At 44.2% G+C, this 18,149-nt stretch overlaps 2 protein-coding genes and 1 long non-coding RNA gene across 8 annotated transcripts in view; 2 read left to right on the forward strand and 1 right to left on the reverse strand.

The window, feature by feature from the left end:
* The window catches only part of HIBCH (3-hydroxyisobutyryl-CoA hydrolase), a 52,058-nt gene extending 50,810 nt beyond the window's left edge, over window positions 1-1,248 (forward strand). For 2 of the 3 annotated variants that reach the window (XM_016190772.2, XM_060177576.1), the window contains one exon: window positions 611-1,248. In XM_016190772.2, the coding sequence (XP_016046258.2) occupies window positions 611-726 (116 nt within the window). In that variant the 3' untranslated portion in view covers window positions 727-1,248. The remainder of the gene's footprint in view (window positions 1-610) is intronic. The other variant, XM_060177575.1, reaches the window with a different exon arrangement.
* A 4,785-nt stretch (window positions 1,249-6,033) lies between these two features.
* The window catches only part of C18H2orf88 (chromosome 18 C2orf88 homolog), a 53,804-nt gene continuing 41,688 nt past the window's right edge, over window positions 6,034-18,149 (reverse strand). For all 4 annotated transcript variants that reach the window (XM_060177579.1, XM_060177580.1, XM_060177578.1 and 1 more), the window contains exon 2: window positions 6,034-6,772. In XM_060177579.1, the coding sequence (XP_060033562.1) occupies window positions 6,326-6,628 (303 nt within the window). In that variant the 5' untranslated portion in view covers window positions 6,629-6,772 and the 3' untranslated portion in view covers window positions 6,034-6,325. The remainder of the gene's footprint in view (window positions 6,773-18,149) is intronic.
* Window positions 6,726-14,463, forward strand: LOC132534232 (uncharacterized). The gene is made up of 2 exons (XR_009545907.1): window positions 6,726-6,810; window positions 14,103-14,463. It is a non-coding gene; the product is annotated as an uncharacterized LOC132534232 (long non-coding RNA).

The raw sequence follows: 18,149 nt of genomic DNA on the forward strand, positions 1-18,149 counted from the left end.
ATTTTGCTTACGTAGTTACCAGCTGTCTCATACTCCCTCCTGTGGGGATGCTGTGTGGCTGCAAAGTGATAGCTACCCTGAAATCGGGGCGGTTGCACCAGGACCTGAAGGCAGCTGAGGATTTTAACTCAGATCCGTGTGAATCAGAAGATTCAGCGAGGAAACAGCAGAGTCCACCTTGCATTGTGCATGAAGCCCCTTCCTCTAGCCCGAGGGGCTTCCTTCCTGTGGAGGAAGGCCAGAGGATAGACCTGTGCCCCACCCACAGCGATGGCTACATGCCCTTTCAACCTCACCAGCTGTTTCAGTAGATGAGAAGGAAATTTCACTTTTGACTTTTCTTGAAGGAAAGAGAGTTCTGTGGCTTAAGCCACTGAATCAAACCAGGGTTAAAAAAAAAAAAAAAAAGTCAGAGCAGCTACACCTGAGATCATTATGCTCCTAATGACACTGACAGCCTTCCAAAGTCTTTGGGGACCTATTTAGAAAGACATGGTAGAGTGCTGGACAAGTCTGCATAGGGCAGGGGAGTTTGTATTTGTGAGGTCTGTTATTAAAAATCAGGCAGTAGCAGAAACAAAAGTGGTAACACCTGTCTTCTTCTTGATAGTTTTAATAGATAAAGATCACGCTCCAAAGTGGAAACCAGCAGATCTAAAAGAAGTTACCGATGAAGATCTGAATAATCATTTTAAATCTCTGGGAAGCAATGATTTGAAATTTTGAAGTGTCTGGATTTTAAGGTATTATTTTGAAGCAGAAGCTGGCATTCGATAGTACATCTATATTGCTGGGGGCTTTTTTTTTTTTTTTTTAGTATATATATCCTGCAAGCTAAAAATGTTTTCTACATTTTTAGATGGTTGGGAAGAAAATTCTAAAAGACCTGATATGATGTGAAGATTACATGAAATTCAATCATAGTGTCTATAAGTAAAACTTGATTGCACACGAGCTGTAACTCTCTTCCGGGTACACACGTGTCTGTCTGTCTGTGGTTGCTTTGACTGGAGTAGTTACAGTACAGAACGTCCATGATGCTGAGTCTGCAGTAGCCACTCTGGCCCTTTTTAGATAAAGTTTGCCAATCATTGTTTTTAGAAGCTGGGTAAAATTTGAAGGCTTTTAGAGATTCTCAAGTTAGTGTTTCTAATTTTAATGGAGACTTTGTTTTAGCAAAGGTGGTTGTGTCTATATGTTGGTTAAACAAATGTGTAGCTTAAAAAAATAATAAAAACCTTAAATTTGTTGGGTACTGTGTAAATAAATGCTTCACAGAAAATTCTCTTTGAATCTGTTTTAAGACACATCCAAGTTACGGCTGCCAAAGTGTTCCTTTATAACATTAAAAATCTCAGGGAAAGGGAAGAGGCATTCATGTGAGTCCTCTACTGTCTTAGCCTAGCTAGCTGGAAATGCGGCCCATGGTGAAAGTGAAAAGCTTGACTTCTTCTTGGCGGTAGTCTTTGTTAATCTGACAGAATGAGGAGTCAGTGAACTTATTTCTGAACTAGAGACAACCTGCTTCCTTCAGTTTATCAAGTTTTGTGTGCCAAGTTTACCAGAAGAAGAGGCCGTAGCACTGAAGCTTCCGTCAGTATGGTAGGGACCACCCCCATCTCATAAGGAAATTGCGATTCAAAAGGAGTTTTATTGAATCTTCTCATAGTACATTTCTCTTCTATAGGAAAGATTAAAAAAAAAAAATCAGACTTGGATCTGCAGTGAAGATGGCTTGATATAGTGGACATACCTGCATTTTATGTGTAAGCCCCAGATTGGATCTGAATAATACAAGAGAGTATTTGTTTAAATAAGTTTTTATTCACTTAGTATTTGTTAGAGTGCGGGAAATACTAAGCCCTTTCTAAACATTGGAAGTACACAGTGTGAAAAAAAAATTTAAGTTATTACTTGACTCGTGTATAGCTAGTTTCTGCAACTAAGCTTTTATTGTGCAGTTACAAAAGTGTCTCACAAATGTATTTGAAAAAATATACCATTTCATAGCCAAGTCTTACGGGGAAGAGAATTTGCTGACAAAACTTGAATTTCACAAACTAAGATCCGGGAAATGCTTTCAACTCAAGCTTCTGACCCCGAGGAAGACATGTCCTGTTGGTCACACAGATACAAAGGAAAAGGCATTATCACGAATTAAACTGTATTTGTTATCATTGCTTGTAAATTACTTTTCTTCTGCATCATTTATAAAGTGTCTCTACCTTTTGATCTCTTAAAACCATATATCGTAAAATTATAGTCCTCCTCCTCAAGAGACCAGTCATTGAGATAATGAGGTAAGTAACATACGAGTTTGTCCATGTGTCTGTTTTTAACACTAATAAGGCGATTTTACACATGTGGCTCTTATCCCTTCAAAATTGTGCTTTACGTGCTAACAGCCGTAGGTGGTTTGCAAAGAAGCTGTAAGGCAACTGAAAATAGAGAACTCCTGGACTAAAGGCCAGTAGCTGAAAAGTGAGAGACGGTGAATTGAGAGAGGAGGAGTGAAGTGCATCAGGTGCTGTGGCCTGTGAATCTCTGTAGATGAGTAACAGACACGTTTCCTCTGCTAAGCTGATTTCCATAGTGGCTGCCTGCAGGTTCTTGGTTGCACTGATAGCTTCTCATCTGTGCCTACAGTGGATGTTCTGGAGGTGAAAGATATGTGTGTGTGTCGGGGGTGGAGGGGGCCTGTCTAAAGAAAGGAACTTGACCCACCTGTGGTGGGGTAGGGGGGTGCTTAACAAGTAGTGAAGCAGGTCTGCGGGTGTCTTTCTCTCTCCCCACTCACCCCTCTTTCTTCTGCCCTCTTCCCTCCCAATTTCTCTATATCCTTCCCAATAAAATGAAAAAAGAAAGGAAAGGAACTTGCTATTTTGTCCTCTCCTTTAGTCTCAAACACTGAAAAGTTGTTTTTTGCAGACCATCTTCTCATGGGACCTGACATTCATGCTGTGTCTTATGATCTCTCTCTTCCCTGCACGCCTTTGCTTTAAAGTGCGTTTACTAAAAAGAAATAAAAAATAAGTTGGCTATTATTATTATTTCATCCATGTTTATGATGTCAGTCGCAACCAATATTTTCTTCCCAGGAGCTAAAATTCTCCAATCCTCTATTTTATATGTCCCCTTTCCTCTCTGACGGTCCTGCCTTCTTAGCATTCACGAAAGACCTTCAAAATGAAATGAATCCAGTATTTCACTGAGATGATCAAAGTATATAAGTTCATGTTTAAATATGTGGGGGAAGCCTAGCCATCCTATCAGAGAACGTGCCCTTTGTACAAACGATCCCACGCATGTAGCCTGTGCAAATCTTAAATCGTCTTCAGATTAGCTGTAAGAGCTGATACAGGTGGAAATGCTATGGAAATGGCTGTTACAGCTTACTGCTTAGGGGCAAAAAATGAGCAAAATAGTGTCAGGACATAACCAGTACAGACATCAGCCAAGACAGACGAGTGCACACCTCTCATCCCCAGTTGACTGAGTCCAAAGGGGATGGGTGGCCTCTGGGTGTGGAGCCTCCGGATACAGAGGGCCGACTTGTGTTTCTTCCATTTCCCCTGCCCGTCCCTAACTGTGTCATTCACTCAGTCACTCTCTCACTGATCATGCCTTATAGATCTTCACCCGCGGTTCAACAGTTAATACAGCAAATATTTCCAAGGTAAGTTTCTTATGTTACAATTTTATTATCCTCTAGGAATATGATGCAGGGGCTGAGGGGCATTGTTTGGCAACAAAGCTACGTCTATTGTTAAGTATCGAGATTACACGCACAGAGATTGTCCTTCTAGTTACAAAACTGATATGGTAGACTCCTGGACACAGAAGGAGCCTGATGTTAGAATATCTCCACAGAACCTAAACCCACTGGTGTCTATATCCCTCTCTGTGCTGAAAAATTCAACAGCAGGTTGCTTTCTATGGTTTGTGTTCTCGGAATACATATTTTAATATATCTAATTACATTTCTAAACCGCACATGATGCTGAGGCCACAATATCTTGGTGTGTGGTAAGATAGCCACACCAAGACTAAGATGAGCTGGAAATGTATTTGGTCCTTTGGGAAGCCTGCTGTTCTTATCATTTACAACTTTAAGCTTGGGCCCAGGAGACAGCTTAGCTGGTCGAACCCAGGCTTCTAACCCCTGTGAGACCCTGGGTCTGATCCTTGGCACCACACGGAAACAGTATGCAGAACACCCACAGAACCCCATGAACGGTGGAGCGGTACTTGGCAGTCTCTCCTTTCTCCCTCTCCAGAAAGAGAGAATAGAAACTGGGGTGGGGAGGTAGCAGTGGGCGCGTCACACACGTGTAGGGCCCTGCCCCGGGCTTATTCCCAGCACCTCGTTTAAGCACAGGACTGCAGGTTTTTGACTAGAGGCGGGATAGTTGCACTGTGTGCAGCATGCAGGTACAGAATAACAGGAATCCTGGCACTAGGTGGAATGAAAGTTGATTCGGTGTCTTGAAAAATGCACATTTCTGGTGGGGGAGTGAGGGCTTCCAGGTCGTGGTGGTGATGGTGGAGGAGGATGGGGGGGTGTTTTGCAGAAAATTGAGAAAATGTAACAACTATATTATAAATGATTAATCCCAATTAAAATGTTTTTAATGGACATTTCTCACTTTAAATAGCTCTTTTTTGTCCATCTGAATTGAACTGACTCTTAAGTGACGGGTTTCAGAGTATAATTGTCAAAACTGGAGGTAGTATTTCCGCCTGCTTCCAAGGCTGAACGTATGTTTATCTCATTGAAAAGTTCACAAAGTCTTTTCCAACCTGTCTTTAGACGGCGACAACTAGGCTCTACTTTATCATACGAACAGGATCTTTCTATAGCTTAAACAGCTGCCTTCCCCAACTGTATTCAGTATATACATGTGTAAGAAGATCATTCTAGAGACAACCTACTTTCCCTACAATCACGCCTTTTTCTTTTTTTTTTTTTTTTTTTGCCTCCAGTGTTATCTCTGGCGCTTGGTGCCTGCACTACGAATCCACTGCTCCTGATAGCCATCTTTTTTTCTTCCCCATTTGTTGTTGCTGCTGCTGCTGTTGGATAGGATAAAGAGAAACCCAGAGAGAGGAAGTCAGAGGGGGAGAGAAAGACAGACACCTGCAGACCTGCTTCACCGCTTGGGAAGCAACCTCCCCCTGCAGGTGGAGAGCCGGGGGACTCGAACCAGGATCCTTGCGCTTGGCACTGTGCGCTTAACCCAGCCCAGCGTGCTACCTCCTGATCCCTTGTATTTTCTTTTTTCTCCCCAGAGGAAGCTGATCATTAACCTTAAGCAGTACTAGTTTAAGCAGTACTGTTGTGATAGTAAACAATAAAAAGTCCTCCCTTCAGTGAGGAGCTGAATCTGTGGAAGTTGTTTGGCTGTAACTGCTCTGTGGGCTTAATGCGCTGAAAAAGCCTCCAGTGGAGTCCCTAGAGGAACACGAGATCTTCTGTAATGTGACTGTAACGATCTGTCTCCACACATACTTCGGTCCCCCAGGGATGTTGACTGTCCCACCAGGCAAAAACTGGGAATGAGACCTACCTGGTCTCTGCATCTGTTATGGGGCAGGAAAGCTTAAGGCACACGCCTGCTTTCTGCCTCCCCAGCTAGGGCTGCTGCTGTCCTCACACACAGTCCTATCACTGGGTTTCTTAACTTAATGCGGCAAACCTGTTAGGACTTAAATAAATTGTACCTGTCAACTTGACTCGTGCAGAGTCAGAGAAATGCTAGTAACAGCTGTGGGTGGGTAGGATCCTGAGGTTCAAGATTTTTTTTTTTTTTTTTTTTTTAAGATAAGAATGATTTAAGGGCAGGGCCCAAGGTAGATATCTTCTGTTTATTTTGTAGTGTTTGGTCACTTGTTTTAAAGAAAATATCCCTTGGCAAAGCTTTTGACAAATAAGATTATTAGTAACCACTATGGCTTATATTACCATCCCAAGACAATCCTGTGTGTATGTGTGTTAGCAAACAGTTATTTTAAAGAGCTATCTTTAACCATATAGAATCTTTGGAACACTTTATTTCTTTGGTGATTACTCAAGAAATGGTATGACTTATGTTAAGCCCTGACTTTAAAAAAAAAAAAAAACAAAACCAAAAACCATAATCCAATACCAAACAGAAATTGCTGTTACTATAAAATTGCTTAGAACATTTCTTTGTAGGTATTCCGATACTCTTGTTATCATGAACTTTTTTTTTTCACATTCAGACAGTTTCAATTGTGTTCATACCAATGTTTGCATTTGTCTCCAGTATTTGCACGAGCACCCACTATACCACCGGCCAGACAGTCAGCTGGCAGCATCAAGGCCCTCGCTCTCAATGTAGGGAATGTCATGGTACTTGAGGTTATTGCTTGCCCACTGCTGGATGGCGTCAGTCAAGATCTCATGGGACAGGCGGTTTGCAAACTCACAGACCACAACGTTGGGCCCTGGGGGTTCTGCTGCTACTTCTTCTTGGACAATCTCTGGAGTAGGCGGCGCAGGTAGAATTTTCTCTTCTGATATAAAGCTTTCCTTACTCTCCTGCCTCTTCTCAGCCTCAAGCGTGTTCGCAAACGGGAATGTCTGCTTTGATTTCATGCATCCCATGTTTCTGAAGAGCTTCGAGTCAAAAGCAGCAGCAGAAATTACTTGAGTAGCATCTTTGGCCGTCACGATCCTGACGTGTGCTTTCCTCTCCAGGTCCCTGCAGAAGTCAGCGCTCCTTCACAGCTCGCCACGTGTGATGTTTATCTGTCGAGAGAGAGAGGAAAGGGATGCTTCACGTTAAGGTTAGAGAATGCAAGATACAGTACGATCGTGTCTGTAGAAATAATCTTTTACCACTCTGTCACTTGGACGAAATGTGAGATAACAAGTTTTTTTGTTAAATTTTTTTTTTGTATTATCTATTTATTTGGATAGACAGCCAGAAATTGAGAGGGAAGATGGTGAGAAAGAGGGAGAGAGACAGAGAGACACCTGCAGCCTTGCTTCACCCCTCAGAAAGCTTTCCTCCTGCAGGGGGGGACTGGAGACTTGAACCCAAGTCGTTGCTCATTGAAACATGAGCATTCAACCAGGTGCACCACCACGCAGCCCCTGGTAACAGTAGTTTTATTAACAGATTAAATAGACAGTGGCCAGGAAGGTGACTCTGGGTACTTTAGATCCAAGGCCCAGTGGAGTACAAGAAGCTAGGTTGGCAGTAGGCCCAGTGCACAGACACCTATCGTGAAAGCATGAGCGATCGTACCCAGGTGACAACAGCTGTCCTAGAAATCATTATTTTCCCTACCCAAACAAAAATGGTAAATTACAAAACAGGAACTTTTTTTTTTTCCACCCAAGATCCTTTTGACTGAGGTTTAAGGACACCACAGTTTAGCAGATGATCAGTTAACCCTTGGGCCACATTCCAGCTTCCTGTTTGTATAAATCATTTACTAGGACGGAGCCCCGACCATGTCCTTACGTGTCTCCGTGTCTGCTTTCTCGCTGACTTGGAAGAACTGAGTAGTGACAGTGCTGCTGTCGGCAGAGACTAGGACCGTTACCACTGGCTCTTCATGGGAAAGCCTTGGCTGAGCCCTGCTCTCAACTGCTATGAGAAGCAAGTACATTCAGACTTGCTCCTCCCTCAGGCCTCTGAGTGGCGGACCACATCAGAGTTGTGCAGAGTGGTGGCCTTTTTGGACAGCCAGCTTACGTAACTTGTTACTGTTGTCATTGTTGTTGGATAGGACAGAGAGAAATGGAGAGAGGAGGGGAAGACAGAGGGGGGGAGAGAAAGACAGACACCTGCAGACCTGCTTCATCGCCTGTGAAGTGACGCCATGCAGGTGGGGAACCGGGGGCTCGAACCGGGATCTTTAAGCCGGTCCCTGCACTTTGCGCCACGTGGCTTAACCCGCTGTGCTACCGCCTGACCCCCGACAACAGTCTTCTAAGTCCTCATTTCTTCCCGCAGAGATTTATTTGAGAAGAACAAGGCAAAGTCCCTGGCATTTTCTTCTGAATTATTTAATCTCTATGAAATATGGAGAACTCATATAGAAATGTTTAAATGTTTCTTCTGGGGGCTGGGCGGTGGCACACCTGGTTAAGCACACCTGTCACCAAGGGCAAAGACGGGGGCGGGGCTCAGCCCTCCACCTTGCCACCTGCAGCCCTGCTCCACCTCCTGTGAAGCTTCCCCCTTACAGGTGGGGACTGGAGGCTTATACCTGTGTCCTTGCACACGACAGTGTGTGCACTTAACCAGGTGTGCCATCATCTGGCCTCGAAAAGGAGGATTCACAGGGAGTCGGGCGGTAGCGCAGCGGGTTAAGCGCACGTGGCACAAAGCGCAAGGACCGGCCTAAGGATCCCGGTTCGAACCCCGGCTCCCCACCTGCAGGGGAGTCGCTTCCCAGGCGGTGAAGCAGGTCTGCAGGTGTCTGTCTTTCTCTCCCCCCTCTGTCTTCCCCTCCTCTCTCCATTTCTCTCTGTCCTATCCAACAACGACGACAACAAGAATATATACAACAATAAAACAATAAGGGCAACAAAAGGGAATAAATAAATAAATTTTAAAAAAATATTAAAAAAGAAAAGGAGGATTCACTTTTTTTTTAATGAGGATTCACTTCTGACCAAGTCGTCGGAAGAAAAAAATTAGTTGGACAAAAACCTGATTCACAATGCCACCAATGTAAAGTCCTGAAGCCGCTTCCTTAAGCAACTATTGCCAAATGGGCGTAGGGTGGAGAGGAAGAGCCGGTGCAATGTCCGCACTGTCTCTGCTGTGTGAAAACAGGGCTCACTATCCTTTAGCACGTAAGACAAAAAACCGTGAATGCCTAAAACTTAAAATCTACGTGACCTCTTGGGCTTGGCAGTGACTTTGCAGCGAACACCACCAAAGACAAGCCATGAACTAACTGATGAAGGTTGAATGTCACCGAAATATGCAACTGCTATGTAAGACTATCAAGACAAGAGACAAAAACCAACGAAATTCTAAAGGCTTATCTAAAATACATGAGGAACACAGATATGTTTTTCTGGACAGGCTTTTTTTTTTTTTGGTGCCTCCATGACATCACCACTCCTGCCATCTCCTTTTTTTAGAGAGAGGAAGAGAACTCACAGCTTGTGAAGCTTCTCTGTGTGCAGGTACCCCGTACAGTGGCCGGGGCCTCAAACCTGGGTCCTCCCAGTAGTGAGTATGTGCCTTCTCCCACTACCAATCAAACTTTTAAATGCAGAGCAACTTTATTCATAACAGCAAAGCTGGAAACAGCCCAAATGCCCCACGAGAAACAGACCAGAAAGATGGACATACCGATATGACATGAAATACTATTTGGCTATGAAACAGCACGAGCTACTGATCCATGCAGGGTGGGTGAACCTCAGAAATGCTGAGCCCACCTCAGAAGACGGTCACACTTCCATGAGTGTCAGGAATGGGCGGCACCGACCCCATTATATAGCATACAGTGGATCTCGATGGGTGGTGATGGGAGGGATACTGGAGAGGGGCGTGATTATCTTTCTGGGTGACAAATGCCTTGAGTACTGATTCCCTGGGGAAATGTACAGTGTCAAAACTTGTCAGGTAGTACTGTTGGCATCTGCACAGTTCACTACATTTTCCAGTATTAGGCCGTGTGAAGCCATCTCGTCTCTGCGCACTTACTGGAAGCTATAGATCTGAGGGAATATATATATCTTTGCAGAGGGCTGCCTGCTTAAGCCAGTCATGCCCAGTTGTAAGAATCATTCTCAAACCCCAGCTTTTCACGTGAGTAGGCAGCATGCAGAGCACAGAGCTCTAAGCCACCTACGACCGCCCTGCTGCTCGGTTCTTAACAGCGGCCTAGACTCAGCCCCAGCGGCTCAGCGGCCAGGCTCTCCTGGGCCTACAAAAAGGGCGAGAAGCCTCCCACCACCCACTGGTGCTTGCCCGTTCGAGAGCTTTATCCATGTCTCACTGCCCGTGGAAGTGTGTGAAATGCTTTAATTTTAAATAACGACATTAAAAAAGAAGTTTGAAAACTGGATGTGAATATTTTGTCTTAGTAGTATTGTTGCTAAACTTGTAAATAAGGCTGGGGGAGGAGCGTGGAATAGGGAAAGGGTCCGATATGTTCCCACAAATAATTATCATCAATAGACTCGTAAGACTCCATGCTCTTAGCGTGACTATCTCTGTCCTGCTGGTCGCAGCAGGGTTAGCCAGCACGCTTCTGTCAGGAATACAGACAGCTGTCCCATAGCTGTTCGTCACTGATGCCCTCATCTCCTTCCTCCCCACCAGATGAAACAGAACAGCTTCACCATGGTCACTTGCGAAAGGAACTAGTCCAGAGAGCTTCCTCTCTAACCCCGGGCCCTTCATGGAATATAGTTTAGCTAGTAACCCTTTCCACAACCACAGCTTGTATTTCAAAGTGTCATTCATTCCCCTCTCTGTAATTTATATAACTTGCCCCAATCCTAGTTTTGAGAATTATTTTGGCCAACAATGACCAATTGTGTTATAGTTCCTTCCCAGAGACTCTTGTTACTCTTCTCAGTGCTCAGCTAGAATAGGACTAGAAAGCTGGACCAAGGCAGAGTAGCTCCTGAGCTTGAAGCAGATATATAAATACAATTAACTGTTTACCACATTGATATGACCCGGGGCCCATATCTATGAATTTAAAAAAATCACATTTTCTACTGACTTTAAAAGGTACTAGGTAGTCATTACCTTGTGGTTTTTACTAGAAATTTGCATTAACTTACAGCTAAGGTTCCTATTCAACAAAATATCTTAGAAGTTTGCTTAATGCTTAGAATTTGACAGGAAGTAGGGAGTAATAAATCATCTCTGCTAGTACAGATCTTTTAAGAAAATAATTTTTAAATATTTATTCCCTTTGTTGCTCTTGGTGTCATATTGATGTCATCATTGTTGGATATGACAGAGAGAAATGGAGAGAGGAGGGGAAGACGGGGAGAGAAAGACAGACACCTGCAGACCTGTTTCACCGCTTGTGAGGTGACTCCCCTACAGGTGGGGAGCCGGGGGCTCGAACCAGGATCCTTATACCGGTCCTTGCGCTTTGTGCCACCTGTGCTTAACCCGCTGCGCTACCGCCTGGCTCCCTAGAACAGGTTTTTAAGTTTCTTTCAGGGGGACTAGGGTGTTTGTCTAAACCCAAATCCTGTGTAGCTGTTCTGTGAAACCTCACTGTTCAGGCTCAGTCAGATGGCAGCACACCCTGCACAGAGAACCACACCTCAACATGAACTGAAATGTTAAAGAAATTGGTGCAGGTGCAGCTGCTTCTGTTGGGAGAGACCCAATAGAGGACAGAGTAGCTGGTAGATCCATCTATGAACACAGCTCCAGAGGATGCAGTCTTTGCCCATGAGGCTTCACTGAGGGAAACAAGGGCCCTTCTTTTCTTTCCATATAATTGTGATATGTATGCATGTGTCTCGGGGAAGGCACCCCTAGGCTTTATTATATTTGGCTAATAACTGTTATACGTAACAAACAGACTACATGATGATCATTTGTTATTTCTGAATAATATTATGAAGTAAAGGCAAAGCAAAGAGCCCTCTGTAGGCATCATAAAAGTCAAATGAGTTTCCAAGTTAGGGTGTGTGAAGCTAGTTCAGAACAAAATTCTCGGCGAGTGAGTTCTCACCGCACTCTCAGACAGTCCCGGAAGCTGATGAACGTCAAAGCATTTCCGTGTTTCGGTTATTTTACCTTAAGAGTATAATGAATTGAAGTCAAGTACTACTGACATTCACAGAGGCATGTGAGCAGGTAACAGCCAGTGGTAACTCTCAGGTGTTAAGGCTGTATCTCATCCACCAGACCCTCCAGGTGGGAAAAAACAAAAAGTCCTTCAGACCTGCTGGGTTTTATTCTGATTATATGTATGGATTCACCCCATGTCCACTGAACTTCAGTAGAATTTATCGTAATAACAATATATATGGATATATACACATATATGTGTCTGTATTTATGTCTTTGGTCTTTTCACAGCCCAGCTAAATGACACACTTGTGCTACTGATGCATGAATTAAGAAGCACAGTCAAGTCCTGAAACCGCCTCCTGAAGCAACAATTGCCAAATGGGCGTAGGGTGGCGAGGAAGAGCCGGGTGCAATGTCCGCACTGTCTCTGCTGTGTGAAAACAGGGCTAGTCTTTAGATCCTGACACGAAAACTAGAAATACTCATTTGAATCAGCCGACGAAAGCAGAATTAATGCAGAATAAAGTCCCCAGATCATCCAAACCTGACCATCACAATGCAATCATCCCTCCATGCCAAACGAATTATTCCATAGACTCCTACCTCACATTCATAAGATGCGTTTTTCCTTTTAAAAGGGCTTCTTATCTTTTACACAGCAGAAACGAGTTACTTTTCCTCATTGTCCAAACTGCACTGGTGTCTAACTGTACACAGAAGCAGGCTGGGCGTCCTGCCTGGAGAGGCCTGCGGTCTTGCTGACGTGGGGTGAGAGCACAATGCCCCTGCGTGTTCTAGAACCTGTTTCCAAGCCTCTTGCTGCTGTGTCACGCTGCCTGCCTCCCTTTCAGATTTCATGGCTTGTGCTGATGAAAATAAGCTGCCTGATTCCGGAACCACTTATTTTACAGATCCACCCTTCAGCTAAATCAGTGAATGGATGGAATGTGGTGGGCGTCCTCAGACACAGATGCTCCTAGCTGACAGTGATCCAACGGGAAGATAACAATGAACATTAATCAGTGAAAAGTCCTGGCCCACCTATTTCATTGTCAGGAGTTAGTCCTCAAGAAATTGCTGACAGTGGAGTCGGGCGGTAGTGCAGCGGGTTAAGCCCAGGTGGCGCAAAGCGCAAGGACCGGCATAAGGATCCCGGTTCGAGCCCCCGGCTCCCCACCTGCAGGGGAGTCACTTCACAGGCGTTGAAGCAGGTCTGCAGGTGTCTGTCTCTCTCTCCTCCTGTCTTCCCCTCCTCTCTCCATTTCTCTCTGTCCTATCCAACAACAACATCAATACAACAATAAAAACAAGGGCGACAAAAGGCAATAAATAAATATTTAAAAAAGAAATTACTGACAAATTTTTATAAGATACATTTTTATAAGAGACTTTTAAAACTGAGAAGAACCGTGTTGGCCACTGTCAGGCCACCCCATCACCTGGGGCCCTAGACAGAGAATCCTTGAACTTCCCCATAAACACTGTGAGCCTAGACCGCTGACAGACCCCTCACTCCATCACCTCTGGTCACTCCCCTTGGGAGTGTGGGTTTCTTCAGGACCGTGTCCTCACTATGAAATAGTAATGGCAGGGAGGGCCCCACTCTGAAGGGATGCTTGGTCATCCTACTCTGCCACTCAGGGAAGACTGGTCCCAACATGAGTGCAGTCTGACAGGGACTCACAGGCTGTACAGGCCCCAGTGCTAAATACGAGCAGGTAGGGGTCCTGAGCTAGATCATTGTGGTAAATGAGTTAATTGCATTTATATGTCTTCTTCAAGTCTACAAGCAAGTCTCTGCCCTAATCCTGCTTCCTAGTTCTACTCTCAACTCAAGACACTATCTTTCCAAACTATTTTTTTAAATATTTATTGATTCCCTTCTGTTGCTCTTGTTTTATTGTTGTAGTTATTATTGTTGTTGTTGTTGATGTCATTGTTGTTGGATAGGACAGAGAGAAACGGAGAGAGAAGGGATAAGACAGAGAGGGGGAGAAAAAGACAGACACCTGCAGAGCTGCTTCACCACTTGTCAGGTGACCCCCTTGCAGGTTGGGGAGCCGGGGGTTCAAACCAGGATCCTTAGGCCGGTCCTTGCACTTTGTGCCACGTGGGCTTAATCCTCTGCATTACCACCCAGCTCCCTCCAAACAGTATTTCTAGTCCACCCCTATGTTAGCTATCAAGTTCAAGCATAGCTCACGCAGACATAGACTCTAGGAACATTCCTAAAATAGGCTTCCTAGCTCCCTTCCATCCTAAGGTGCCTACTGCCATCTGTTCTATTCCTACTGTACAGTTCCTGTTTATTAACCATTTTGTCCTGCTTTCCAGCTTACTGTATTTCAGCCACCAAGTTCTAAATGCTACTCTGATTCCATCTGGACTTCCCTAGGTAGACGACCTCACCAACGCTGCCTGGAGCCTCACCTTTCCAGAGCCCTACCCCACTAGGGGAAACAGAAACAGGCTGGGGGCACAGATCCACCTGCTAATATCCATGTTCACTGGAGAAGCAATTATAGAAGACAGAACTCCCACCATCTGCACCCCCCAAAAAAGGTTTTTCTCCCAGAAGGATAAAGAATAGAGAAGCTTCCAATGGAGGGGATGGGACACAGAACTCTGGTGGTGGGAGCAGTGTGTAATTGTACCCCTGTTATCTTTCAATTTTGTTGATCATTAAATCACTAATAAAATTTGAAAAATATTTGGCAATATAATCTGAAATATAATTAAAGAAATAACACCAAACAAGATATCATTATCTCCTCCTACAATACAAAAATAGACACACACTGGAAGACTTATTCAAATCTTCAAGTTGATTTCATTAATTTTTAAAAATAAAATTACAACAGACATGAACAATCTTATATAAAAATATATGCTTTTAAAGGAGCAGAAATAAATATAAGAAAACAGATTCTGGATGAGGAGACTGAACAATTTTAATGTCTTCATGAAGCCTTCATTTCTACAATTTTTTTCAAATGCAATTATACTTATCACTAGAAAGATGTTTTTAAAAAGCTAATTTGACGCAAGACATTTTAGGGACTTCAGACTAAGACTTAATGCTGAAGTGAGACTCAACCATTTTGTGTACAGAGAGACTAACACTTGGTGCTTACTAAGCCCAGTTTCTTAGTAGTAAATCCACAAAACCAAATCTAAAAATCTTTAAAGAGCCCATCAGTTCTGAGTCAGCATTAAGTTGATGCAGTATTCTATGAGAACCAAGCACGTGTCCGCGAGGAGAGACGGTTGATGGCCTTCGAGACCCTGGATCCAAAAGGCCAAGTTTACAAATAAAGATAAAATCTCTCTAAAGTCAGTCAACTCCTGGATCTCCTCATAATGGAATATTCATCATCTTTGACGTAAATATTCTTGAAAAGCACCTTCTAGCCTACTATCACTTTGGCTCTGCGTGCCCCAGGGAGCAAACTTTTCACCCATCTCAAAGCTGTATGTTAGGAAGGCAAAAGGCAAAGGTTCTTTAGAGTTAGGACTTGGTCAACTTCAGTTTTGTCAAGGCTTTTCTCAGTGCTCTGAGCACAGACTGGTAGCTCAACCAAAATCCTGAACAAGGTTACAGAAAAAGAAAAAAAAAAAAAAAGACTCATCATAAAACACGAAACTTGAAAGTTTTCATTAAACGAAATGACTTTCTACTCAAAATGAGTGCCTACAATCTTGTTCTGTATTTTTCTTTGAACCTCACTGAATTTATAGAGAAAAACATGTACTACATACAGCAAACAATCACTTAAGAGTTCGGAACAAGTTGGGAAAACAACAGCTTCTATAAAGGAGCCCCCCCGCATCTTTTTCCATGACCCCTAATTCCTTATCTCTAAAGCAAGGGTTCTAATACTCGCCTGCAGTTTCTCCGTGAGTCAGCATTCCTGGGTTGTGAACCATTCTCGCCTTCCATTACACAAAAGTCCAAGCTATAAGAAACAGACGCTCTGGGTGCCCAGCAGTGGGGCAGCCAGTTAAGCACACATAGTGCTAAGCGCAAAGGCCAGCGAGCGCATGGACCCGGGTTCCAGCCCCCCCTGGATCTGCATCTACAGGGCGGATCCATCAAAAGTAGTCAAACAGGTCTGCAGGAAAAAATGGCCACCAGGAGCAGTGCTGACACTGAGTCCCAGCAATAATCCTGATGGCCGAAAAAGAAAGACAGACTCCAAGTACTCTGCAACAACCCTAGAACTGCAGCCCTTGCATCACTCCACTAAGATGTGATTACAGCTTTCCTTCCCCTGGGAGGGGTGGGCTGTCTGTCAATCACGTAGGTCTACAACTTGCTCCAAGGGAGAGACTTGACCCTTACTCAGGCATGAACCGAGTTTCCAAGTCGTTTTTTTTTTTTTCTCCTCAGTTTTAGTTTCTAATTTCTAGTTCAAATTTGGTTCAAAGTAGAATCCAAATCTTAGTCATTTTAACTGAGCAAACCATATTATAACTGGCATTTTTCTGAGTATTATGTTGTTCATCATATCACTAGGGCTTGTGATGGGAAGCAGAGTTTACCACCCCAAAATGCTACAATTGTCCTGGGAACTGTTTGTAAACTGAAGGCAATTAGTCTCTGCAAACCCCCCACCCCCACCCCACTTCAGCTCGTTCCAAAAGTAGGGCAAAATTTACCCTTTGAGAACGACTCCTGAGGCAACTCTTCAGACCTGAGGACACTTTCCTGCGCAATAAACCTTACCAGACAACCCTCATTCACCTGCCCACTGCCAGCCTTTTCGGCTCTTCCCTGCTGAATCCAAATCTTGACTATCGTTCAAGGCTCAGGGAAGCCCCATCTCTCTCCTGCAGACTTCAAGCCCAAACTCTAAAATTCTCGACCTTCCGTGCAGTCTAGTTTATAAATTTATACCATCTCCCCACATAAGACTAAACATTCCTTAGAAGCAACAGCTCTCTCTTCCTCTTTTTTTTTTTTTCTGCTATTTTGCACAGAACAGTTTTCCACATCAAGGCTCTCGTTGAATGCTAATTAAAAGTTGGCTATTTACCAAATAACCATGCATTTCACCTTGTGTTAGATGCTGAGAATAAAACAGTCAACTTCACACCTAGTTTCACCTCTCTCCATGCACTCAGAAACAAAGGCCGCACGCGATTCACCATCTTGTCTGAGGCAGTGCTCATTTAGCCAGCGTGGTGGTTGAATGGTTCTGACTTAAGAGCTCTGCCAGATAGTCACATCAGTTCACACACTCCTTGTATCTGAAACCCATCCGGCCTCACTATCTATCCTTGATTTCCCAACTCTAAACTTATAGGGAATAAAATTAATTCTTTTTTTCCCCTCCAGGGTTATTGCTGGGTCTCGATGCCTGCACCATGAATCCACTGCTCCTGGAGGCCATCTTTTCCCCCTTTATTGCCCCTGTTTTTTTTTTTACCATTGTTGTGGTTATTAATGTTGTTATTGATGTCATTGTTGTTGGATAGGACAGAGAGAAATGGAGAGAGGAGGGGAAGACAGAGAGGAGGAGAGAAAGACAGACACCTGCGGATCTGCCTCACCACCTGTGAAGCGACCCCCCCCTGCAACTGGGGAGCAGGGGGCTCGAACCCGGATCCTTATGCAGGTCCTTGCGCTTTGTGCCATGTGCGTTTAACCCGCTGCGCTACCGCCCCGCCCCCGTCCTTTACTTTTGTGATATATGGAGGAATAGTCAAGACTTTTATTTTTAGCAAAGCATTTGACTGATATTTTTTGTTATGATGTCCTTCTGAAGAGTGCTGGCCGAGAGTTAAGGCATATGGTAAACAGGAGCAGTGTTAACTGAGCTCAGCTGACCACTTTGTCTCAGCAGTACCTGCTAAAGGCCCAAATTAGATTTCCAGCCACCCTGTACGTGGTGCTTTCAGTGCATGACTCTGATTCCAGCAGGGATCCTGCAAGATAAGTATGACTTGCTGGTGTAGATACTAAGTTTCTCAGCATCATAAAAGTAGTGGATGTCAGGGCCAGGATCCACAACTAGACCCCAGTCTTCCCTCCCCCACCCCCCACTACCACCAAATTCAAGACTGTGTCTACTTGCCACAGGGTTCTATTAACCTGTCCCATATATTATCAGTGACTGATTGTCTGGTGGACAGACTGACGAAATGTGCAGGGGATCCACAGCCAGGAAATAAAATTAGCACAGTGAATGCCAACAGACAAGATTAAAACACACCTAACTGGCTACTGGAGAGGGGCTTGCAGTATTACAAGAGGGGAAAATGCTATTAAGAAATGTCTGTATGGGAGTGGGCGGTAGTGCAGCGGGCTAAGTGCAGGTGGCACAAGGACCAAGGACTGGCATAAGGATCCCGGTTGGAGCCCCGGCTCCCCACCTGCAG

The sequence above is a fragment of the Erinaceus europaeus genome, chromosome 18 (genome assembly GCF_950295315.1).
Source record: "Erinaceus europaeus chromosome 18, mEriEur2.1, whole genome shotgun sequence".
NCBI lineage: Eukaryota > Metazoa > Chordata > Mammalia > Eulipotyphla > Erinaceidae > Erinaceus > Erinaceus europaeus.